This window comes from Equus caballus, chromosome 16, assembly GCF_041296265.1.
Source record: "Equus caballus isolate H_3958 breed thoroughbred chromosome 16, TB-T2T, whole genome shotgun sequence".
Classification (NCBI taxonomy): Eukaryota; Metazoa; Chordata; class Mammalia; order Perissodactyla; family Equidae; genus Equus; species Equus caballus.
The window spans coordinates 7,773,651-7,797,250 of record NC_091699.1 but is presented as its reverse complement, the minus strand read 5'-3'; the positions used below and the strand labels follow the sequence as shown (position 1 = coordinate 7,797,250).

The 23,600-nt window shown below is 52.1% G+C and overlaps 2 protein-coding genes across 4 annotated transcripts in view; both read right to left on the bottom strand.

The window, feature by feature from the left end:
• The window catches only part of LOC138918158 (ral guanine nucleotide dissociation stimulator-like), a 44,406-nt gene extending 33,515 nt beyond the window's left edge, over positions 1-10,891 (bottom strand). Inside the window, exons 1-3 of the mRNA XM_070238354.1 lie at positions 10,808-10,891; positions 10,183-10,233; positions 9,714-9,835 (exon numbers count right to left, since the gene is read on the bottom strand). Coding sequence (XP_070094455.1) covers positions 9,714-9,835; positions 10,183-10,233; positions 10,808-10,891 — 257 coding nt within the window. The remainder of the gene's footprint in view (positions 1-9,713; positions 9,836-10,182; positions 10,234-10,807) is intronic.
• On the bottom strand, positions 8,761-19,953 carry LOC138917982 (ral guanine nucleotide dissociation stimulator-like). Of its 3 annotated transcripts, none has more exons than XR_011426701.1 (15): positions 19,547-19,953; positions 19,034-19,144; positions 17,267-17,377; positions 16,208-16,401; positions 15,503-15,610; positions 14,648-14,838; positions 14,197-14,501; positions 13,210-13,425; positions 12,161-12,230; positions 11,323-11,391; positions 10,808-10,882; positions 10,207-10,233; positions 9,714-9,835; positions 9,277-9,508; positions 8,761-9,065 (listed from the first exon to the last, which is right to left on the bottom strand). XR_011426701.1 is itself a non-coding variant. In XM_070237096.1 (10 exons), exons 1-9 carry the CDS (start codon positions 19,682-19,684, stop codon positions 12,210-12,212), a joined length of 1,395 nt encoding a protein of 464 aa, XP_070093197.1. In that variant the 5' UTR covers positions 19,685-19,953; the 3' UTR covers positions 10,810-10,882; positions 12,161-12,209. The 3 variants fall into 3 exon arrangements, 1 of the variants encoding a protein (XP_070093197.1); XR_011426700.1 differs by having other exon boundaries at positions 9,405-9,508; XM_070237096.1 differs by lacking the exons at positions 8,761-9,065; positions 9,277-9,508; positions 9,714-9,835; positions 10,207-10,233; positions 11,323-11,391 and having other exon boundaries at positions 10,810-10,882.
• Between the last annotated feature and the right edge of the window lie 3,647 nt (positions 19,954-23,600).

Sequence of the window (23,600 nt, the reverse complement as noted above, 5' to 3'; positions counted from 1 at the left end):
AACCTCTGATTTGTAGTTAAATTGGACAGAAAATGTGGGTAACCTGGGGACCTACTACTTGCCATTGGCATCTGAAGTGGGGGGCAGTGTCATGGGACTGAGCCCTCAACCAGTGGGATCTGACGCTATCTCCAGCTACGGAGTGTCAGAATTAGGTTAAATTGTAGAACGCCCAGCTGGTGTCCACGGAATTGCTTGGTGTGGGGAAAACCCACACAGATTTGGTGAAGTGAGGTGTTCCGTGTGAAAATTAAGATGAGACACCGGGTAAAGGAGAACTGTAAGGTTTTTCCTAACACGAAGGCGTTGCTTTTTGTTTTCTTTTCAAAGAACTCCTGCAATCAATGATCTTGAGAAAGCACTTGCATTTACTCTTCTCTTTTCTACAAGAAGTCGTTAGAGGTTAAAAAGGTCAGCTCTGAAGGAAGCTTGTCTGACCTGGTAACATGGCTTCAGCACTTAGTAAACGTGATAACTTCGTAGATGTTATGTAATCTCTTCTGACCTCAGAATCTTCAGCTCTAAAATAGAAATATAATAGTAAGCACCTCCAGTGTTGCAAGTGAACTGAACATTAGAGAGGGGATACTGCGCATGCTACATACACAAATATAAAAATGATTAGATTATGAACCCAATGTAGCCAAGAATACAGAAACTTCTCAGGAATGAAGTGTCCTCCAAGAGATAAAAGAGATGTAGCTCCTCTCAGGGCTCTCTCTGGTGGCAAATGCAAAATGAAAATGCGTAATGGGAGAGGCATTGGCTGCCACTGACACTGCCGGGAGAGGCAATCCAGCTCATGTGGTCTGTGGACCCTCACTGGGCCACTTAGGAAGGAGTCTTGGGTGGGGAACACTTCCTCACCAAGAGGTAAGGAGTCTGCACAGCCTGTGCTGGACTTGTCACCTCTTGTGGGACTATCTTTTCCCATTCCAGACTCAATGTGTTCTCCTTCGTTCTGCTTAAGCTTGGGCGTCACATGGCAGCTGGCCAACTCCACTGCTATACTTGTCCCTTGCAGAGGGGGTCAGGTTCTTTCTTCTACAGCATGTGAAGGGTGTGTGCAGGCCAGCTGCGCTGCTTCAGCTGCCAGGAGGAACCCACTGGCCATGGGGGACCACTGCCTACCACTGAAACTGATCTTGCTCTGTCTCCTCTGTGTGAGTAAAGCATTGTTCCACCCAGTGCTTGGCTGCATTGTGTTTTCCTTGGAGACTCCAATACTAAGACGCAGTGGCAGAAGTGTTTGGGTTTCTGCCTCTGGCGATAGGCAACACATGCTGCTTGCATGGCAGACACCATCCACTCAAGATAGACTCTCATCATCTCTGACACTGTCATCACCTGCTGTACAGCAACCTGTTTATACATAGGGCTTACAGCATCTTTCAGTAAAAACATATATAAAAACTCAAGCCTCAATAAGATATATGTGTGCACAACCAGATACTATGGAGTTTTCACTCAAAACTCAATGTTAGGTAGACCACAATTTATCTGACAGAGGGCATAGTCAGTGCCTAGTTAGCCCTGAAGATCATCTCTGCCTCCACTTTCCTGTCATCCCAGCCATCTCTTTTCCTGCAGTCCATTCTGTTTCTGCCCTTTCATACACAGATGGCAAATGAGCACACAGAAAGATGCTCAACATCCTTGCCATCAGGGAAATGCAAATTAGAAATAACAATCAGATACAAGTACAGGCCTATTAGAACGGCCAAAACCCAGAACACTAACAACTGCAAATGCTGAGGCGGACATGGAGCAACAGGAAGCTTCATCCATCGCTGTTGGGAATGCAAGACAGTGCGGCCACTTTGGAGGAGAGTTTGGAAGTGTCTTACAAAGCTAGACATTCTTGCCCTAAGATCCAGCAATTTCACTCCTTGGTATATACTTGAATGAATTGAAAACATATATCCACACAAAACCTACAGTTGAATGTTTATGTCAGCTTTATTCATTATTGGAAAAGATGGCAAATAAACAAGATGCCCTCCAAGAGGTAAATGGATAAACAAACTGTTGTCTATTCAAACAATGGAATATTATTCAACAATAGAAAAGAAATGAATTATCAAGCCAAGAAAAAAACATGGAGGAATCTTAAATGCACATTTCTTAGTAAAAGAAGCCAATTGGAAAAGGCTGCACACTGTATGATTCCAATTATGTGCCATTTTGGAGAAGGCAAAACCAAGGAGATGGTAAAAACTTCAGTAGTTACCAGGACTTGGGCAGAGGGAGGGAGGAATGAATAGGAGGAGCACAGAGGAATTTTAGAGCAGAGAAATTATGGTGTATGATACTGTAACAGTGGATAGATGTCCTTATACATTCTTCAAAGCCCATTAAAGATAAAACACACAGAGTGAACCCTAATATAAGCTGTTTACTTTATATTGTATCAGTGTTGGCTCATCAAATATAACCAATGTATCTCACAAATGCAAGATATTGATGACAAGGGAAAGTGTGTGTGAACTGGGGTATGAGGTAGGATATTGGAACTTGTGCTGTCTGCTGTATATATATATATATTTTTTTGCTGGGGAAGATTGGCCCTGGGCTAACATGTATTGCTAATCTTCCTCTTTTTGCTTGAGGAAGACTGCTGCTGAGCTGACATCTGTGCCAATCTTCCTATATTTTGTATGTGGGACAACACCACAGCATGGCTTCATCAGTGGTACATAGGTCTGCACCTGGGATCGAGCCTGGGACACCCGGGCCACCAAACTGGAACATACAAACTTAACCACTATGCCACTGAGCCAGCCCCATGCTGAATTTTTCTGTAAACTTAAAATTATTCTAAAAAGTAAAGTCTATTAATAAGAAAATTAAATCCTAGAACAGGGAGTTATTTGTGTACTGATGGCTTTCTCCTTGCTAGAACCTAAGTTTGGTTTGGGTGTTTCCCATCTCATGGACTCAGGCGACATGACCTTTTCTTCTCACCTGAGAACAGTGGGGAAGGAATTGAATGCAATCCTGTCACTGCTCAAAGTGTAGCTTAGTGATGGGCTGGATTGCAACCCTGACCCAGAAAGTTCCCTTGGGGCTTCTGGAAGGAAAGCCCTGTCTAGTGAAAAGGGGTATGACAGGGCATATTTTCTCTCACTGTCTTTGGACATTTGGGGCCAAGAATCGAATAGTCTTGTGACAATGGACAGAACACTCTCACTATGAGAGAAAATGAAAATCTACCATTCCTGGAGTAGTCATGAGGTTGTTGATAGAGCCCTTTCATCCTTGAGCCACAGGGGCTCTTGACACTCTGTTGTGGGAGCTAATGAACTCTGTATTGTTTTCTTAAATTAAGGTAAAATTCACGTCACGTAAAATTCACTGTGAAAAGGTGAATCACCCACAATTCAGTGGGGTTTAGGACATTCCCAGTGCTGTGCAATCATCACTGCTGTCTGGACCACAAGATTTCATCATCCTAAAGGAAACCGCATATAAATTAAGCAGTCGCTCCCCATTCCTCCCTATGCCCAACCTCTGGCAACCAGGAAGGGACATTCTATCTATTGATCTGCCTTTTCTGGACTTTTCGTATCTATAGAAACACAAAGATTTCTCCTTTTGTGTCTGCCTTCTTTCACTAGCATAGTGTTTTTAAAGATTATACACACATCAGCAGTTCACTTCTTTCCATGGCTGATTCATATCCCATTGCATGGATGTCCCCATTTTTGTTTCTCCCTTCATCAGTTGATGGACCTTGCACCTTGGACTATTATGCACAGGGCTGATGTGAATATTCCTAGACAAATTGTTGGTTGTATACCTGTGTTTGATTTTAGGGGGTAAATATCTAGGAGTGGAAGTGCCAGGTCATATGGTTATTCTATGTTTAACTATTTTAAACAAACTTCAAATTCAGGTTGAAATTTGCTCCACAAAATTGAGTTTCAGCACCAAAAGTAACAGCCATATTTTCTGTACTATTGGTAGAAAAACCCAAAAACAATTGCTTTGGTAGGTTTTCCAGGTTTTGCTTGTAAAGCAAGATGAGACAGTAGATATAGTCATGGAGAAAGACAGAAGAGAATAGACAAATCAGGTGCTGGTATCCATGACCTCTGACTGTCTTACCCTGAAACAGAGCTGTTCAGCATCCCCGCGACAAGCTTCTGAAGACATAGGCTCAGCACAGGAATGTGAATAGCAACAAGCAGACAAAAGTTTCTGCAGTAACCCCTCAGTGCTTCCTCAAGGGCCCCTTCTAATCATTAAGTTTTCCTCTGTATGAGCCATCCTTCTTTGTCCCTTTGTATGCCCTGCAGCTTCTTGCAGGAGACTGAGTATTTGGAATAGGATGATGTGACAATTGAGGATGTCAGGTTCTCCCCATCCCCAGCGTTTCTTGTTTCTGCTTATTACAATAGTCCTTGTTCATTTCTTTAGTGAATTTTCTGATCCACTCCTGCGAGTTCTGTATTCTTTGTCATGTGTGGCCCCTGAAGTCTTTGTCCCATTAGCCCAAGGGTTGGCTAGGGTTTCTGAGTCTACCGGGTCTTCAGATGTCCTCCTTGGGAAAGAGGGTGAGTGAATTCTCTATGTGAGAGGGAAAGCAATCATATCCTTTGGTGAAAAGAAAGAGAGTGTGGTGCCAGCATCCACTTCTGCTTTCACTCTCGCACACAGAACACTATGTCTCCTAGACCTCTTGGTTTTGGAAAGGATATGTGGCACCTTCCAACCAATGGCATCACTTTTAAGCCAAAGAATAAAAGAGGAGGTGTAAGACCCTAGGTGCTCTTTCTGTCCTTTGGGGGCAACTGAAGAAGGCATCAGTTTCAGATGGTGTACCAACAAGATCGTGGGGCCTCCATCAGCCTTGCCCCACGTGACTTAGGAAGCAGGGGTCCCTTCACCTCAACTATCAATGTATGATGTAAATCTGAGGAGAAATGCATCTTTAGTCATGAATTTCTCAATTGTTGCATTTATTACCAGAGCATTACCTAAGTTAACCTGGAGATGACATCGACCTACCCTCTCAGATCATCTAACAGATAATTCTTCCAGAACAGCATTTGCCGAATCTCATGCTGCTGTGTTCAGCATTAATGTCTCCCAATTGCTGCCTGTCACAGATGGGGCCCTGGAAAGAGACTGTGAGGGGGAGGATTCCATGTGGAAGGTTTAGGGAAGCGTTCTGGGGAGATATCCCTATGGGAAGTTAGCAAGGCGGAGATAGTTGAAGGAGAAGCTGAAGGCCAAGACAGTTGCCACTGAGTCTGTGCCAACTCTCAAGGATCTCTGGAGCTGGGACAGCCCTTTGGTGTTGTCCCAAATTGAGACCAGGCTTCTTATTCCCTTATCAGCCAGACATGGGCCTCTGGCTGTCCCTCAAGAGGGCTGTGTCCTAAGGTTAGGCGGTTCCCTATGCTGTGGGCATGTCCTGTGAGGGAAAGAGCTGTGAGCTGTCCTCAGCCAATGTTCCCAGGAGCTGTGCGGTGGATGCATTGGCCTTGAGCATGACCCTGGGCTGAGTCTCAATGTTTCCATGGCACTTCTCCTTCACCCTCATCTTCCCTCCCAACCCAGTTAATAATCTCACAAACTGAGACGTCCTTGGGATGACATACGTAGAGCTTCTGCCTTTCCCTATGATTGGATGAGAGAACTGATTGGTGAAGACCGGAATCTCTCTCTCCAGAATCCAGACCCCTTACCCAGGGGCTTTGGTAGATCTCCAGAAGTGTTCCAACCTTAGCTGCAAATGCTGAAGTTGTTCCTAAAACAGTGGCCCCAGTTTTGCTCTAGTCTGGTGGTTGTAGTTAGAGAGAGTTCAATTCCCTAAGGAGAGTCAGAGTGGTCTCCAAGGTCTTGTGGTCACTGGGACAGGCAGTGTACACATCAAAACCTAAGGGCAGGTTGAGGAGTCAAGAAGGGTTCTCATTGGTCTCCTCAATGGTGAAGGAAAGGCCAGTACATCTTGGTACCTCTTTCAGAGCCACCAAAACCGAGGGGGCAGCAGTCGGGTGAATGGGCCAATCATGTCATTCAGGGAGAAATCCTAAGGCGAGCCAAGGGAAAGGCAGTGTTTGGGAGTCAGGTTTCCCATTCAGAGACCCTCCTGTCTTGGCAATTGGAGGTGGTATGAATATGGTTCCCAGGGTTCTGGAATACTCTGGCATGAATCCCTCACTGTGATGAGACAGATCACCAAGAGAGGCTTGCGGGACACTGTGAGTGGGGTGAGGTGGCATTTAGCTGGATGGTATGGCTGTCAATGGGACAGATTTTTTGTTAGCTCCTGTAAATGGAAGATGCATCAATGAATGGACCACGTGGCAAGAGATTCTTGAGGGACGTGAGTGAGGAGTACAATCCCATGTCTTACACCACTTTGGAAAGACTGAGTTCACTCCTAATGTGATCTTGTTTTCACTTACACTGGAAGACGAGATGCAAGCACCCATCCCCACCTTACACCTGCAACAGTTTAAACAGAACCCTGCTTTCCAGTTCCTCAAATATTCTGACGATTTCTCTCTGACACTATATGCACCTGAGGGATTTCAAGAGGTTCACATTGTTATTTTCTCTTCCCTTTAGTTAGCTCTTAGGAAGCCAGTTTTGGTAACTCATACTTTCCTTCAAAAATAAACCTGTCATCCAGATTTTCTCACTGCTTTACTCATGGACTTCAGCAAACAATTTCCAATTTGGAAACCCAAAGATGGGATAAATTGTCCCTCCTCTGCCACAGCTGTACCCACATGACTTACTGAATGTTGCTACCTGCCGGGTCGGCTCTCAGGAGCATCCCAGTCCTGGAGGAGACACTCGTGGGACACCCGTGCCTTCATCCTGGCCCTGGACTAGCCCTGGGACCTGCCACGACTCTTTCTCCCTGGAGGGACAGCACAGCCTTCCCCACCTTCCTCTGGCAAGTCTCTTTCCTGGGTGGCTGTGCTGCATCAGCAAGGGCCTGGGCTGCCGGGAACCGGGATTGATCCTCAGCTTCTGGCTGTCCTGAGACGGCCTCCCTGGCAGAGTCCGGCCTGCCGAGTGTCTGAGTGACACTTGTAGCCATCAGGAAGGAGGGGATAACTCAGAAGTGACAAGCGATTCATCTGGTCCTTGCTTACATGGTGTTTCCTGGGGATGAAGCTCGAAATGCCGGGTGGTCACCCCGTAGCTGTTGGTTCTCAGGCGGGTTCTCCGGTTGAGCCAGACCAGTGTCTGTTGGACACCCACACGGGGAGCATTTCCGGATTATACTTGGTGAAGCTGTGTCCATGCACATCCACAGAACGTTAGTTTGGTGGCATTGCCCGCAGGACCCCCAACTCACACCTTTCTTAGTCCTCATCTTTCCAACTTCCCAACAGGAAAGGTTCACACCTCAATGACAGAACCACCGCACAAGACTGTGGAAAAGACCCTAGTCACCCCAGGGGCTACATGCTTCATGGGCTCGGGCCCAGCTACCACTTTAGGAAAAGCCAGTCAAATTACACCAGAGTGTGTAAACTGGTGATTGTCCAAGACCATGGACCTGAGAACCACACAGGCCCAGAGGTCACCCTGGGCAGCAAGGAACACTGTGGGGTCATTCCTGGTCAGTATGATGGTCTGTTATCCTGGAAAACCAGAGCTCCCCTGGGATCCATCAGGTCCAGCCTGGAAGGAGTGGCCACGATGGACCTGACAGAAAGGCTGGGGGCATCTAGGGAATTTCTGCCCTCAGAGAGAATTGCATGAGGAAGTGCAGGGATGCTGAAAATCCTAGTTCACAGGGAGCACCAGGTTCGCGGAGGGAGACCCGGCTGTGGCACTAAAAGCTGCCTCCCCAATCTTTCCCCTTGGAGAAAAATAAGCAGAAAGTGGGAATCAGAGTCAAGGACCCGAATCCCAGGAGGACCAAGCCCAGGTCAAAGGTGAACAGGGAGACCCTAGAGGGGCCCAGAGAGGGAGAGTCCTGCCCGCCCTTAGTCCCTTTGCACAGGACCTTCCTCTAGCCTCGCCCTCTCCACGTGCACATTTTGAGGTTTTACAGAATTTTCCCCACTTACAGTGGATGCAATTCCAGGGACTGAATCAGAAAACAAGTTCCTCATTTGGGCAAGAGGAACTGGGAAAATGTTCCCTCGTCCTCCAAGTGCAGCAAGGCAGCCACGGTCCTGGGCAGGAATTGTGCTAGGCACAGGCCAGGGCCAGCTTTTTGGCTATTGAGGAAGATTAGCCCTGAGCTAACATCTGCAGCCAATCCTCCTATTTTTGCTGAGGAAGACTGACCCTGAGCTAACATCCGTGCCCATCTTCCTCTACTTTATATGCGGGATACCTGCCACAGCGTGGCTGGACAAGGGATGCTTAGGTCCGCACTGGGGATCTGTACCAGCGTACCTCAGGGGGCCAAAGGGGACCATGGGAACTGAACCGCTGCACCACTGGGTTGGCCCCAAGCAAGTGCTACTTTTAAAGACACCCCCGTTTCCGTGGCTGTTGTTCTGCCAGAGAAAGTCCCTCCAACGTCTCAGCCCCGGGAGATCGGAGGGGCCACTTCTGCTCCAGGACCAGGTGAACCACACTGCAATGATCCTGTCCTCTGAGTGAGGGGGACACAGGACTGTCCTTCAGCAGCCAGGGACGGCACTGGCACTTCTTCCTTCACCACATGCCCTGAGCTGAGGACTCTGCGAGGTTTCTGAATTCAAGGAGGAATGTGAGATTCTGGATCTCATTTTCATGAGCACAGAGAGTGAAAGAACCACATGTCCACTCCCAGGCTGAGAAAAAAACAGAAATTTAATAGAATACCCAAACTTAGCATTTATCATTGACAACAAAAACATGGCCCCTCCAAAGAAGGAAATAGGCGCTGGGGAAAATGTGTGAGGGAGATGGGGGGATCGTCCACTCCCTTGTTGCCTTCAGGGACCCCAGGAAATGGATCACAAAGTTTTCATTCACATCAGCCTCTGAGAGGTGGCCCCATGAACCTGAGTGTCCCCGCTGTGTCCCTGCTGTAGTTCAGCTGGTCTCAGGAGCATCATCTGCCACCACCACTGGGTTCTTTTTTGGGGGCCTGGTGTCTGGATAGAGAGAGGAATTTCCTAGGGGGCCTCCCCCAGAAACACAGCATACTCTCCCCCCTCCCCGCACCCACTGTACCCTGTGCCCCAGCCCCGGTGCTGAGTGCTTAGTCAGCCAACAGCACCCCATGTCTCTGACACAGGGGCTGATATTTAGTGTCACCCACTTCACAGAGAAACAAACCAGTCCCAGAAATGCGAGGGGAATCACCTGTGACAGGACTGCTCAGCGGTGGAGCTGGGGCCCCAGCACCACAGCTGTCCGACTCCCCTGGCCCAGACTTGGCCTGAATCTGTACTGAGCCCCTGGATTCAGCCACTGCCAGTCCAGACACTCACTCAGCCCTGGGCGGGAAGATGAGTGGCTCTTCCTGTCTGTGAAGAAGAGTCGAATCTTTCTGGTCCACTGGTATCGTGGCTCCAGCTGACAGGACAGGCTGTAGCTACAGGACAGAGTGGAGTTGTTGGCTCCCGGGAGCCACGCCTGAGCTGTGCCTCCCAGAGCCTCCCAGCAGCTGGAGTCCCAGGGCCCCAGGGGTCACCATGCAGCCAGATCTGAGGCTGACCATGGAGCCACGGCCATGGACACTGGAGCTGGTCTGCAGAGAGAGTCTGCCCTGCCCTCCCCCAACTCTGGCCCCGCCTCACCTCGCCTCCTCGCTCAGGGGCTCCACGGCCTGGAACCAGGCCCCAAAATGCTCATCAGGCTGCACGGTGTACAGATTTGCAGCCTTCTGGACCATCTCGATGTCCTTGATGAATTTGAATTCCTGGGACAGAGGAAGGACAGGATGGAGACATGGCCTAGGTGGGGGACCCTGCAGGGCTCTTGGAGGGGGTGAGGAGGGGGACAAGGAGCCAATGTGGGGCCTTTGCCAACTTGGGAACTCTCCTTCCCTGCAATTCCAGTCAGGATGTGCCTGTTCTCACAGTTGGCCCGAAATAGATCCTCTACCAGGAAGGGGTCATTGATGCGAGCCCTTCCCCTACCCACCAATGCCGTAGCATCCCCAGCTCTGTATATTGAACTCTGCAAATAAATGTCCGACCCCAGGGATCAAGCTAGAGGGCTTGTTATGAAAGGGGAGCTCTCTGATTCCCACACACCCACACTCACCACAGTGAGGCCGCAGCTCCTTACCTCATTCCGACAGCTGAGCACATTGCCCTGGAAGGCAGACAGCCGAAGTCCATCAGAAACAGCCCCCTTAGCCCAGAACTAGCCCCCATCCCACCTCTTCCAGTGTTGCACTGCTGCCAGTGGGCAGGCCCTTCCAGAGACCAGTCTTGGACCTGGGCCAGGCTCTGGGCTCCAGACCTGGGGGCAGAGGAGCTGAGACCTTGTAATCTAACCCTCTCTGATGACACGTGGGGAGACTGAGGCCTCAGGCAGGAAGGGACAGCTCAGCCACTGATGTGCTTCCTGACTGGGAGGGGCCCGACTTCTCTTCCCTCATGGGCAGGGCCAGAGGGAGAGGCTGAGTCCAGCTCAGACACCACCTCCTGCGCCCACACAGCCAGGCAGCTCTGAGCCTCAGCAGCCCAGGGAGCCTGGATGGCGGCCTAGGCAGAGCCTCCCATCACTCGTTGCTGAGATGGGCCTGATGCCCTGGCTTCCACAGGAGGCTGGGAGGCTCTGCAGAGGACCTTTCCAAGTGTGAGAGCTCAGGGCTCAGGCAGGACTCTCTCCTCCCAAACCCTCAGGAGCCTGATCCCAGGGCCCCACCTCCAGGCTCACTCACCTCCACATAATAATCCGTCTCATCATGCAGCAGCTCCAGGTAACTGAAGATCATCTCGAGGGAGGGGATGACACCCTGCTCCATCAAGGTGGGGATGGTGATGAGTTCCAGCACTCAGGTGCCCCCATGAACCCTCCCCTGAAACCCCTTACCCCAGCCACCTGCCCACCCCAGGCTCCCATGTACAGTAGCCTAGGACCCTCAGGAGCCCCCACCACACACAATGCCCTCCTCCCCTCTCCTCCAGGAACACCAAACTCCCCCAGTCACGTCCCAGGGCTGGCTGTGGGCCAATCCCAGGGGGTGTGGCCCCTGCCCCTCCCCACCCCAAAACCATCCTGCTCCCAGCCCTTCCAGGCCTCCTCCTGCTCACTGCCACTGCAGGCACTTCAGGCTCGACAGCCACAGCAGATGCACTGGAGGAGGAAGGACCCTCTCGTGGGGCAGGCCTCTAGCTGGGAGGGGGAGCACCCTCTCCTCTGACTCCTGGGCACCTCTCCCCCAGGCACCCTCACCTGCTGCCGCTGCCTCTCCCGGGCTCTATGGCGGCCCCTCTGTGCAGTGGCCAACACGGTGGTCGCCTCCTGTCAGTGCCGAGGACAGGGTCAGAGAGGCCCTGCTCCCTTCCACATGTCCCTCAAGGCCCCTGACCTCAGACCCTGGCCATCTGGCTCCAGTCCCCTGCTGCCTGTGCTGTTCCCACCTCCAGGGTGCTCTGATTCTAGACCAGTCCTGGCTCTAGGACTCACTGTTGTGTGACCTTGGGCCTGCCCAGGCCTCCCTGAGACTCTTTCCTCATCAGGAAAGAGTGGGGAGAACTCCACCTGCCTCCAGGGCTCTCCTGAGGACTCCCTGTCATCTGACTGTCATCACTGCTCTCCCCTCAGCTCTCGAGGAGGAGCCAGCACAAATCTCCTCCCATTCCTGTCCTCCCTTGGATGGTATCACCCCACCGTGAGGCCTGCACCATGTCATCTCCCTCCATTTCCCAGAGGAGGAGACCGAGGCCCACAGAGGGGCAGAGACTTGCTCAAGGACCCACTGAGGAGAGGTCACTCTCCCTCCCAGCCAGAGTCCCTGTCCCCGCTGCCTTCACCCCTCACCCTGCCCCACCACTGACCACGGTCCTGACCTCTGCACTCCCAGAGTGTGTCCCAACAATAGCCAAACTGAGACATGGAGGGAGAGGGCAGAGGGTGTTGGGGGAGCCATGTGGCATCTCCTTCCTGCCCCACGCACAGGGGCCTCTGAACCCCAGGACGGCCTTACCATAGCCTCACTTCCTAGGATGCCCTCAGGATGTTCCCGGCCCCCTCGCAGACCCCTCCTCCCAGATCTCCAGCCCCAGGTTACCTTCAGGAACAGTCTCTTGCTCACGTGCTGCTGTCCCCTGCACCACTTCTTAAAGGTGTAGGATCTCTCCCTGGGGGAGTGGGGAAAGAAAGGAAGAAAGATTATGGGATGGTTGAAGGTCAAATCCGTTTGTTTGAGATCCCAGAAGACCCAAACAGCCTGGGGCCTGGATGAGGGATTTCACTGGGTTGCTCTGAGCCCTGAGGTCCCCATTGGACTGGGGAGGGGCCTCTCCTGTTGTCACCTGGGGCCTCCATTCCCATATCTACCACACAGATCTGTTTTGAACACTCTTGGTTTCAGTTGGATGGAGATTTCTGTTGCTGCAAAGGAAACACTTGAGAATCTCCAACTGGGCTCAAGTCAGGATCTGATATTGAAGGAAATGAGTTCCTGGGCAGAACCGCTAGCCTAAGGGCCCTGAGAGGCTCAGAGACCCAGGAACTGGATCAGTCCATGTCCCAGGCATTCACTGTCTCCCAGGTGGTCTCAGCTGACTGCGGGGGCCATGGCGACCCAATGCTGGGTGCAGGGTCCACCTCCCCCTCGTGGTGCTTGGATGGAGGGCAGCCTACCCACCTGGACACTTGTCCCCAGGTGTGTTTGAGATGCTTAATGGCAGGGCTCTGCAGAGCAGAAAAGATCGTGTGGAAGGATGCGAAATTTCTGAGGCCTAGGCACCCCCAGGGAAGGGAAGAGATTGAGCTGTGAGTGGGGGCTGGAGCTCTCCAGCTCTGGATTCTGTCCCCTCATGGACTTCTCCTGTCCTGGATGAGACAGATGCCCAGGAAACCCAGGGAGGGCACACCTGGGACCTGAGGAGTAACACTGCCAGGCGCAAGGATTTTTAGCTGAACACAAGGAAGGAGCACAGGAAGGAAGTGAGCTTGCCACCACCAGGACCTCAAGTCAAGGTCAGTGTGGCCCTGGCAGGAGTGTCTAGGGCCAGTGCAGGGACTCAGACCACAGACTTCAATATCGACAGCTGAGAAATAAGAGGCAATTCCCATGACTCCAGACAGGGCCTCCATGGGCCTCCCATGACTTACTTCAGCCACATGAATCCACAGCTCTACCATCCTGGCCCTGTCCTGCGCTGTCATGCCCAGGGCCCCGAGGCACGTAGCGATGACACTGTTGGCCAAGGTGTTCATGTGTGCCACAGTGTCACGGATGGTGGGTGCCAGGAATTTGCGGTCCCTGCGGTCTCGCTGGGACCAGATGGAGCCCAGGCAGTGGGCAGGCACCAATTTCTTGAACAGCTCCTGGGGAAGATTCAGAGTGTTGCCAGCACTGCCTCACCCCAGCTTGGCATCCATGATCCTCCACAGTCCCAGGTGGGTTGAGGACAGAGCAGGAGCTCAGGAAGCAGAGGATGTGATCTCTGAGGTGTGCGGGATTCCCTGGGTTTTGTCTGTGTCCACTGAAGGTGTCAGCACAAGATGACCGGGACACAGTGCTGTGCAGAAGGGAGGGCATTTGCTCCCAGCCCCATCTCACTTCCTCCAAGCTCTGGAAAACAGCCCTCACCGGCCCACCCCAAGGGACATCTTCCACCCATCGCAGTCCCCCTCGGGTCCCACTCCCCATTCCCATGCACATTCCCCCGAGGCAGGGAGAAGCACCGGCTTTATGTGATTATCTCTGCTGGAGTCAGTACACATCACATGCCTGATGTGTGCTGAGGATTTGAAGGCCCCCTGGGCACACGCGTGATCGGCCCAAGGACCTGGCAGCACTTCAGTGAGCTCCCTCCTGCACCAAAAGGCCAGACCCTGCCCAACTTCCTCTCTGTTCCACCTCATTCATCGGCACAGCCACCCCGTGCAGCAGGTGCCCTTAGTGTCCGGCTCTGCTGTGCACGTGAGGACAGCGAGTGCTTGGGGTTAAGAAAGTGCCCAAGTCGCAGTGTTGGTAACGGGGGAGCAGGAATGTGAACCCAGATCATCAGATTTTGGATCAGGGAATGGCAGGTGTGGGGCAGCTCACAGCACAGGAAGGCAGGGGCCCCTTGCCCTGCAAGCCCCACTGCTCACCGCCTCCATCCTTGTCAGCTGCTCTGCCACCAGCCGGGGAGGGAAGTCCAAGATGTTCATCTTCTCCTCCCGCAGCTGGTTTTCGGTGGTCACAGCCCAGGGTCCAGTGGGCTCTAGTTCAGGAGCTGGCACTGGGGCTGAAGCTAATGGTGCCCCTTCCTCCAGCCCTGTAGGGTCCGATGCAGGTGACGCTGGCTCCAGCTCTGCCATGGGTGGTGGGGCTGGAGCTGGAGATGGCTGTAGCCCAGGGGCTGGTTCTGGCTCTGGCTCTGGCTCTGGATGTGGCAGGAGCTTTGGAGCTGGCTCTGCAGCAGGATAAGGAGAAAGTTTCACCCACACACCTGACAGTTTCTGTGCCTTTCCAAAGACAGGAAGGACTCCACTGCCTTTAAGGGAACTCTAGCCCATGAACCTCAACACAGGCAGTCTTCTCAGACTCCAGTACCCTCACCTTTCTGTTTGGCCTCAATGGCCTTCAGGTGCTCCAGGTGTCCTGGCAGAAGGTAGGCATGGCCCTCCACATGTGAGCCACCAAAGCTGACGTGCAGAGTGGCCAGCTGCAGGGTCCAGCATGGAAACTGTAGGCGCTCCCTGCAATCCTGCCCTTGGCCCAGCCAGGTTCCCAGCAGGAAATAGATAGCACTGCAGGGAGGCAGATGGGCCAGAGAGTCAGTGGCCCAGCCTTTCCTTAAACACTGCCCGCCCAAGGCACTCTTGTTAGCATCTGGGCCCCTGTGCCATCCCCTTCCCCTCCAGAGGAGGGGCCCATCCCAGCCCTGAGCCCTGGCTGGCTGTCCTGGCTGTGGCAGGCCTGCTCATCCAGCAGGCCGAACACAGAGTCTGTGAGAGTCTCTTGTTCCCACCGACACTCTCCTCCCCAAGGGTCTGGACACAGCCCACCCCAGCCCTCCATGCAAATGGACCACTGGAATGAAGACTCCAGCAGATCTGTGAGCAGCTTGTTCACGCACCTCCTACTATGGACCTGGTGGTGGCGCTCACAAGGGGTGGATGTGGAGAAAGGGAGGCAGAAGGAGCTGGGACTCTGCTGGGATTGGGTCTCTAGGAGGCAACTCAGCCCAGCCTCCCTTCCAGTTCTCAGGGGGCCTGGGACCCATGCATAGCTCTCTTTGAGTCCAGTCCTGCTGGAGTGGAAGCCACCAGAACTCAGCCCTCCCATGGGAATCACAAGATGGGTGAGATGCAGGGTTCTCCCAGGCCTGACCCAGCCGCAGCCTCCATCCTCTCCCCGCACCCTGTTTGCTAGAGACAGGAGGCCCTCCGTCTGCACCCAAAGACCACTCACTTTGGGAGGTGGTGCTGTCTTCCAGCATCCCGCACACAATGGGCCAAGCTGCCTCCATGTGTCCCAAAGGGGATGAGGGCATCGCCCGGGATGGAGGGTAGATGGGACCTAGGAATGATGTCAAGTGTGACTGACTCTCAGATTAGAGAGGAGGCCCAGGGAGGCTGTCTGCTTCATTTATTGAGTGACACTTAGTGTGTCCAGATGCCCTGCACACCGTACGTCCTTCATAGACATTGTTAAATGAACTCCAACCAGAACCACCCCAGGTGTCTGAGTGGGCCTGTGGCCCCTCTGTGGCCCTAGAGATCCCTAAGTGGCTACACCAAGGACAAGCACCAGGACCAGCTGGATGGCATCTCAAACTCCTTGACAGGGTGCTCTCCAGGTGCTTTTCCAAACTCAAAAAGCCACAAGCCAGTGAAGGGAGAGGAAGACTACTTTCCGTGGGGGACAGAGAAATAATCACCACCAGCAACCACAGCATGGCCCACCACCCTCTCTGCAGAGCCGGGCACCAGGGCAGCACCTGGAGGGCTGATCCCATTCATCCCTGGGAGAAGCCTAGCAAGTTCATCCTCTGCCACTCCACATTTCAGAGGAGCCAACTCAGGCTCAGAGAGATGCGGTGACATTCCCAAGACAAGACACACAGCTGGCAGTGGGCAGAGTCACCACTGTGCTGAGGAGGAGGTGGGCAGTCACCTGGGAAACAGCTGGTCCAGCACCTGGTGGGCTGTGCTGGAGCCTGAGTAGCTGCAGAGGGAGGTGGTGACACTGCAGAGGACTCTGCTGGGGAAGGCTGGCAGCACAGACTCTGAGAGCCTCTGCATCACGCCTGCCTGGAGGGCACGCATCCTGCAGGCCTCAGTGACAGACAGAGTGGACTCATCTTCACTCTGGGTGGGATGAGGAGGACACAGGGTCAGGACCACCACTTCAAACCACCAGGATTATCAAGGTCTGCAGCTGACCCAGGAACTCCTAGCCCCTCCCACACATCTGCAACAGGAGACACATGAGCTCCCACACTCAGCAAGGTTCTGGGCTCTCACAGTACAATCTGACTTTGGTCCTGCGAAGGATTCCACACTGAGCTCCCTCGAGGCCATTTGCTCGCTGAGGGACAACAGAGCTCCCTCTGTGCAGAGCACCAGCCCAGTGAATCCTCAACAGACACCCCTCTCCACAGAGGAGAACAGAGGCTTAGGCATGCCAAGTGGCTTCTCTAGGTCCTGTGGGTCAGAGCTGAGAACCGCCCAAAGTGAGGGCCGAGGGCCAGCCCCTCTAACTGCCTGAGGCTTCAGTGGGCCCCGACCTGGAGGGAAACGTTATGCAGCCACCCCACCCCTCCCAGGTCTGGAAACAGTGTACAAGGCAGTGACACACTCTGAGAATCCCTTTGGCTTCCAAAACACGCTGATGGTTATTTCTCTTACATTAAAGGGAGTTTGGAGACCCTCGTTGTCGAGGTTCCATTTTCCAAAAAAGGCAAAATTCAAAGATACTCAGGGCCTATTGGGAAGTGACAACGACAACAACGTTTTCTCTAATCTTCCTAGGGAAATGCAAAGACTGCCCTCCTACCCTCCTATGCAGCTGGTGGGGAGGAGCGGAAGTCCAGATTCCTTTGAGACTGTGGGACACTCATGGGGGACAGCCCTGTTAGGGTCCCAGGAGAACGGCAGTTTGAGGTTGGATTCTGGGCCTGCCCTGGTCATCTCAGGGGCCTGGGTGCAAAGACCCCTCCGTGCCCACTCTCACCTCAGAGCATCCCTGGTTATTGATGATGGTGCGGTGCAGCTGGTCCCTGTCCAGGGAGATGGAGTACCCAAAGCCATCCGTCAGCTCTTCGACCACCTCCTGTGTGCTGCTCTGCAAAGACAGTGCCCGAGAGCCGGGCCGGGAGGTTTCAGGGGCCTGCCTCGGCTTGGCCACGGGAGGAAACCCCAGTACAGATCAGGTACCCAGCAGCGTCTGCATAGACCTCCAGCCAAGGAGGGAATGAGATGACACCTGGATGGCTCGGGACTAACCTATGGGTAGAGGAGTTTGGTCCCCAGCACCCACTCTCCCATCATGTTAGCCACCACCTAGGCTGGGAACACGACGCACTGTCAGGCTTCCAACACCGAGCAAATGGCTCCTGCCCAGGTTGGGTCCCCGCTCTGCCCCGCCGTCCCTCACTCCATTCCCCCCCTAACACACAAGGAGGCTCAAAGGGGTGTGCGGGTGGCACCCAGTTGTGGCCTAACCCTGTTGGCCTGCCCTGTGTTACCTGAGGGCTCCTCCTGACAAATGGACAGAGGCGGTGCAGTTAGGGCCAAGCCAGTGTCTATAGTGACTGAAAAGTCTCTTTTTCTTGGCTTTCCTGAAGCCACAGCCTCCACAACTCGGGAGACAACAGGAAGACATGCTGTTCTCTTGAACGTCTCCACTCAAGTGAGCTCCGTAGGACACTATGTCTAGAATGTGGGCGCCTGGAGACCAGTGTGCTAAGTTCTGTTGGGGTCTGTCTCCAAGGAAGTGAGGTCACTACCTCTGGGTTCCCTTACCTTGGCCCCTTCTTCAATCACACCCACTGAAAACCCCTCTGGGATCTTGGCTGCTCACCCTCCTTGCCCATGTCACCTCCAGAACTGTACACAAATAGCCAGCACAGATCCCAACACAGGACCTTGTGATGAAAGCAGGGTTCAAGCTTGAGGACATGCAGCTGAGTTCCGACCTCTTTTTTCCTACAAGCTCTGTGTCCTGGAAATGCCATCATGCCTCCCAGGGGCTCCTCAATCACCCAACCTGCACGATGGGGACAATGCCAGAAATATCTCCCTCGGGACATCCTCAGGTGTAGAACAGACAATAGCGACAACACCTGTGGTCTGGTTACCATGTATCTGATGCACACACTTAGAGATGAATGAATGACAAGAAGGGGTGGGATGTAGTGTGGAGTAGCCCTCAAAACAGGCCTGGGTTCCAGCTCTGCACCTTTAAGAGGTGGAAATTAGGGGAAATTCAGATATTTCCATTCACTGGCATGAAACCTTGCATGGTCTCCTGTTTGACTTAGAATCAGACCCAAGTGCCTCGTGTCGGCCTATGTGGTGGGCAGCCTCCACCACGGCTCCCGGTGCTCACTGTCTTCTGCTGTGTGCATTCTTGTGGAACCACACAGTGGTTAGGAAGTGGCTTCTGAACAGCAGAATGCAGCCAAAGTGATGGGATGGCACACAACCAAGGGTTAAGAACAAAAAGCCTGGCCCTTCCTTCTTACTCATTTTCTTCAGCCCCCTCCCTCTTTCCCTCCTCATGTTTCCATCTCTCTCTTTGCCTGTATCATATATCTCTGGAACTAGGGGAGCAAGTGTGCATGTTTTCAGTTGCCCTATGTAGAGGCTCTATAGGAGAGAACGGAGGGAATGATCGGCCAAGGACAGGCAGGAGAACCTGAGTTTCAATTTGGATTCTGGGCCGGCCCTGGTCATCTCAGGGTTCTGGGTGGGAAGACCCCTCTGTGCCCACTCTCACCTCAGAGCAGCCCTGGTCACTATTGTTGGCGGGGTGGAGCTGCGCCCGGTCCAGGGAGATGGAGTACCCGAAGCCATCTGCCAGCTCTTCAACCACCTCCTGCATGCATCTCTGCAAAGACAGTGCCCGAGAGCTGGGCAGGGAGGTCTCAGGGGCCTGCCTCGACTTGGCCACAGGAGGAAACCCTGGCACAGATCATGTACACAGCAGCATCTACGTAGACCTCCAGCCAGCGGGGGAATGAGATGACACCCGGAGGGCTCAGGACTAACTTATGGGCAGAGGAGCTTGGTCCCCAGCACTCACTCTCCCATCCTGCTAGCCACCACCTAGGCTGGGAACATGACACACTGCCAGGGTTCTAAGGCCAAATAAATGTCTCATGCTCACGGTGGGTCCCCGCTCTGCAGCGCTGTCCCTCACTCCACTCCCCCCCGACACACAAGGAGGCTCAAAGTGGTGTGTGGGTGGCATCCAATTGTGGCCTAACCCAGTTGGCTTTCCCTGTATTACCTGAGTGCTCCTCCTGCCAGTTGGACAGAGGCGGTGCAGGTGAGGGCCAAGCCAGTGTCTATAGTGACTGAAAAGTCTCTTTTTCTTGGCTTTCCTGAAGCCGGAGCCTCCACAACTCAGGAGACAACAGGAGAACATCCTCTTGTCTTCAGTGTCACCACTCAAGTGGGCTCAATAGGATGCTATGTCTAGAATGTGGGCACCTGGAGACCAGTGTGCTAAGTTCTGTTGGGGTCTGTCTCCAAGGAAGTGAGGTCACTTCCTCAAGTTTCCCTTACCTGGGCCCCTTCCTTCAATCAACCCACCGAAAACCTCTCTGGGATCTTGGCTGCAATGTAGGACTGCAACCTCTTGCCACTTGAGAAGTAGTGGTTCAACTCTATGATGATGTTGGTCTTACTTTCTAAGTGTGTGTGTGTGTGTGTGTGTATGAGTGTTTTCTGCATCTTGCCACGTGGGTCAGATTGACTTCTTTCCTTGGAAAAATTGTCCCTAACCACTTTCTCTGGGCTTTATTTTCATGTCTTGAACAGTGCTGTCCAACAGTAGAATTTCACACTCTATCTTATGAAATTTAAAGTTTTTTAAATACTCACATTTAAAAAAGTAAAAATAAACAAGTGAAACTAATTTTAATAGTATATTTAAACCCATTATAACCAAGATATTACCATTTGTCCAGGCAATCTATATAAAAATTAATAGTGAGATAGTTCACATTTTTTTTTATTGGGATCAACAAATCCACTTACATAGTCTCCGTTTGTAAGTTGAAACTTTTTACATATGCGGTTTCTGTGTCCCCCACTCAGAACCTGGGCTGACTTGTTAGAGAGGAAATAAAGCAGAACAGGCATAAGTAACGATCACTGTCAATCCAGCTCAGCACGAACACTCACCACTGACAAAAAGGCTGTCCCTGACCAGGAAGTAGAGGCCCCTCGGGGTCACATGGTGGATCAGCTGGTTCAGCACCCAGGAATGCTGCTCTCTGTCACATGGGGTCTCTGTCACACTCTCCATCATGAGCCATGGGGTCAGGGTGGTAGGTGCAGACAGCTTCCATGCTGGAGGCTGCCCCTTCCTCCACAGGCCCGGGGAGAGAGGAATGTGGGGACTCTAGAGAGATGTCCTGAATCCTCTGATAATGGGGGCCAGAGGGAGGGAGGAGCAAATTGGCAGTCAGTGGGAAGAGTGAAAACTGGGGTGGTCACCGAAAGTGTTCATGAGTCTCAAATGCTCAGAAAAGGGACTTCCCTGAGGGAGATCAGTCTACAGCCCAAGACAAGGGGCCCAGGCTGCTCTTCTTGAACAAGGATCCAAGCAGGGGAGGAGGCAGGAGGAGGACGAGCAGGAGAGACAGCAGGTGGGGTGCGGCTGGCTGGGACTCATCCTGCCAGGAGCTGCGGGCACCAGGGTCTCATCAGGTGCTGCAGGACTCTCTCAGTGGAGTTCAATGTGGCTGAGCCCTTGCTCATGTCTGTCAAATACTGGATGTTGGAGATGGTGGAGTTGAGTGTGAGGGCCTTCAGGTCGTGCCCCTTGGCTGCAAGAAGAGAGGGAGAGAGATGGCCATCACTGAGAGCTGGGCTGAGACCAGATCAGAGTCCTGAACTCAGTATCATCTGTTGCCTTTGCTCCCAGTGGAACCACCACCCAACGCTGTGCTCGTCCAAGTCGAAGCCAGCATATCTCTCAGCTCCTCCTCCCTCCCCTGCCGGTAACACCAATTGCACCTACAGATTGCTCCTCAATGCATTCCTTCTGTTCATTCACGTCCCAGGTAGGTCTGATCGTTTCTCACCGGAACCAACACCCTAACATGCTCACTGGATGCATTGTCTAAAGGATGTTCTCTGCCTTGAACATTAGAAGCATTTTTCTGAAATGAAGATCTCACTAGAACACTCCTGCTCTAGCATCACCCATGGCTCCCTAAGGCCTTCAGGGTTAAGTTCAAACTTCTTGACCTGGCACTCAAAGCCCTTGCACATCTGACTCCTGCTGACTCTTCAGCCTCATTGATGCATTCACTCTGAGTTAGGCTTTGTGCTTCAGGCAAACCAAATTCCTGTCAATTCTCCCGTACACTATGTTGTTTTTGCCTACAGGGCCCTTGCTCATGCAATTTCCTCTGCCAGGAACACGCTCCACACCTTATTTCCCTATATAACTCCTACTCCTTCTTAAAGACCCCAATTGGGCAAAACTTCCTCCAGGGAGCCCTTCCCACCCAAAGGATGCCAGGTGCTTCTCCTCAAAACATCCCACCTTGTATTAGAATTTTCTGTGACTTTCACAAGACCAGGGGCTCTCTGAGGGCTGCATCAGATTGAAATATTGGTATAATCCTTGTGATCAACATGCTTGCCCTCAAAGCAGAATTGCACACCTCGGCTTCCCAGCTGCCCAGTAAGAATTGGTCAGTTGAGGTGTGGGGCTGGAGAGCTCCTCTGGGGAAGGAAGAGGGGCCCCCTAGGCCTGTGGTGTCTTCTGGTTGCTCAAGCAATGAGGAAGTAGGCAGGAACATGCTGCCTGGATCAGGAGCTGTGGAAAGGGCTGTCGTCTGGGAGAGACAGAGACCCCACACAGTGGGTGAAGCCCCACAGGCTCATCTGCACTCCAGCAGTGGCTGTCCCAGGACAACCATTCACAGGTGAGCCATAAATGTGAGTGACAGAAGGAGGGATTGTGTGAGTAGAGGGATGTTCGAGCCTGTGAGTGAGATGAACCCAAGAGAGACAGTGTGCTTGAAGAAGAGAGAGACGTGACAAAGAGATAGGTAGAGGCACAGATAGAGGGGATACCTGGATGGACAGAGGAAGAGCGGACAAATGGAGGGTCACAGGGAAAGCAGAAAGAACAAAGACAAGGAAGAGAAGTTGAGAGATGGGAGGAAAGAGGATGGAAGGAGAGAAGAAGGACAAACAGGCGAACAGGCAGGAGGACAGTTGGACAGATTGATACCTGGACAGATGCCTGGGTGGATAGATGGAAGGAAGGAAGGAAAGAATGGAGGCAGGGAGGGAGGGAGGAATGAAGGGTAGAAGGAAGAGAGGAAGGAAGGAGTCTGAGAGGAGGGAGAACTGGGAAAGTCACCTGCCCACGTTCAGAGGGTGCTTTAAAGGGAGGTTAAGGCTGAGAATACAGGACCCCTAACTCCCAGGCTTGTGTCCACCTGTCCCAATGCTGCCTGTTATTACTCGTAGAGATGAGCATATGGATGTAAAAGAAACCTTGAGCCCTACCCTCACAACACACAAAACTCAATTCCTGGACACTGTGACCTAAAGGGGAAAGGTAAAATAATGAAACTTCTAGAAGACAACATAAGAAAACATCCTCGGGACCACAGGGTAGAAAAAACTTCTCAAAGAAGACACACACACACACGCACACACACTCTCCATAAAAGAAATATCGGTAAACTGGGATTCATTAAAATTTAGGCTTTCGGTTCATCATAAGACACATTACAAGAGGGAATTTGCAAGTCACAGGATGCGAAGAGATTGTCCCACTTCCAATATTCAACAAAGGATTCACAGGCAGAATACAGAAAATCTTCAGCATATTTATTAAATAAAATGCAGTGAAAGAGATACATATTAATGCTGGTTATTTTAATGAGCCACATTTATTTTACAAGGACAGTGAACAAAGCCATCTGAAAAGCAGGGGGTGAAAAACAAACAGTAGATAAACAGAATCCCAGGAGGGTTTGGAAAAAGCAATAGAAGCCCCTTACATAACAGTTCATTGGCCTTAGAAAAGGAAAGTACTACTGGATTCTGTTAGGAAGTCAGAAAGATTGAAATATCTAGTGGCTTCAGTGGAAAAATAAGACAGGAAAAAATAACTATGATAGTTATTTGATTTTCCTCCAAATGACTTTATCCCTTAGAGAGCAAGGCACTTTCCTTTTCAATCATCAACACATCAAAGTTTAATTTCCCTCCATTTAGCCTTTTTCGTGGCCATAGGTTAGAAGCAGCAAAGGGGCAACCAGCCTGCAGACATACCCTGTCCCGTTCCACACTGGCTCACACACGTG

What these genes read in the sequence shown, in the direction of transcription:
- LOC138917982 (XM_070237096.1), bottom strand. Translation starts at nt 19,684, where the DNA reads ATGTTCTCCTGTTGTCTCCTGAGTTGTGGAGGCTCCGGCTTCAGGAAA. An exon ending in GTGACCAGGGCTGCTCTGAG is followed by an intron (nt 17,378 to 19,033) that starts GTGAGAGTGGGC and finishes CTGTCTTTGCAG; the next exon opens with AGCAGCACACAGGAGGTGGT. An exon ending in TGTGGATTCATGTGGCTGAA is followed by an intron (nt 12,231 to 13,209) that starts GTAAGTCATGGG and finishes CCACTCCCCCAG; the next exon opens with GGAGAGATCCTACACCTTTA.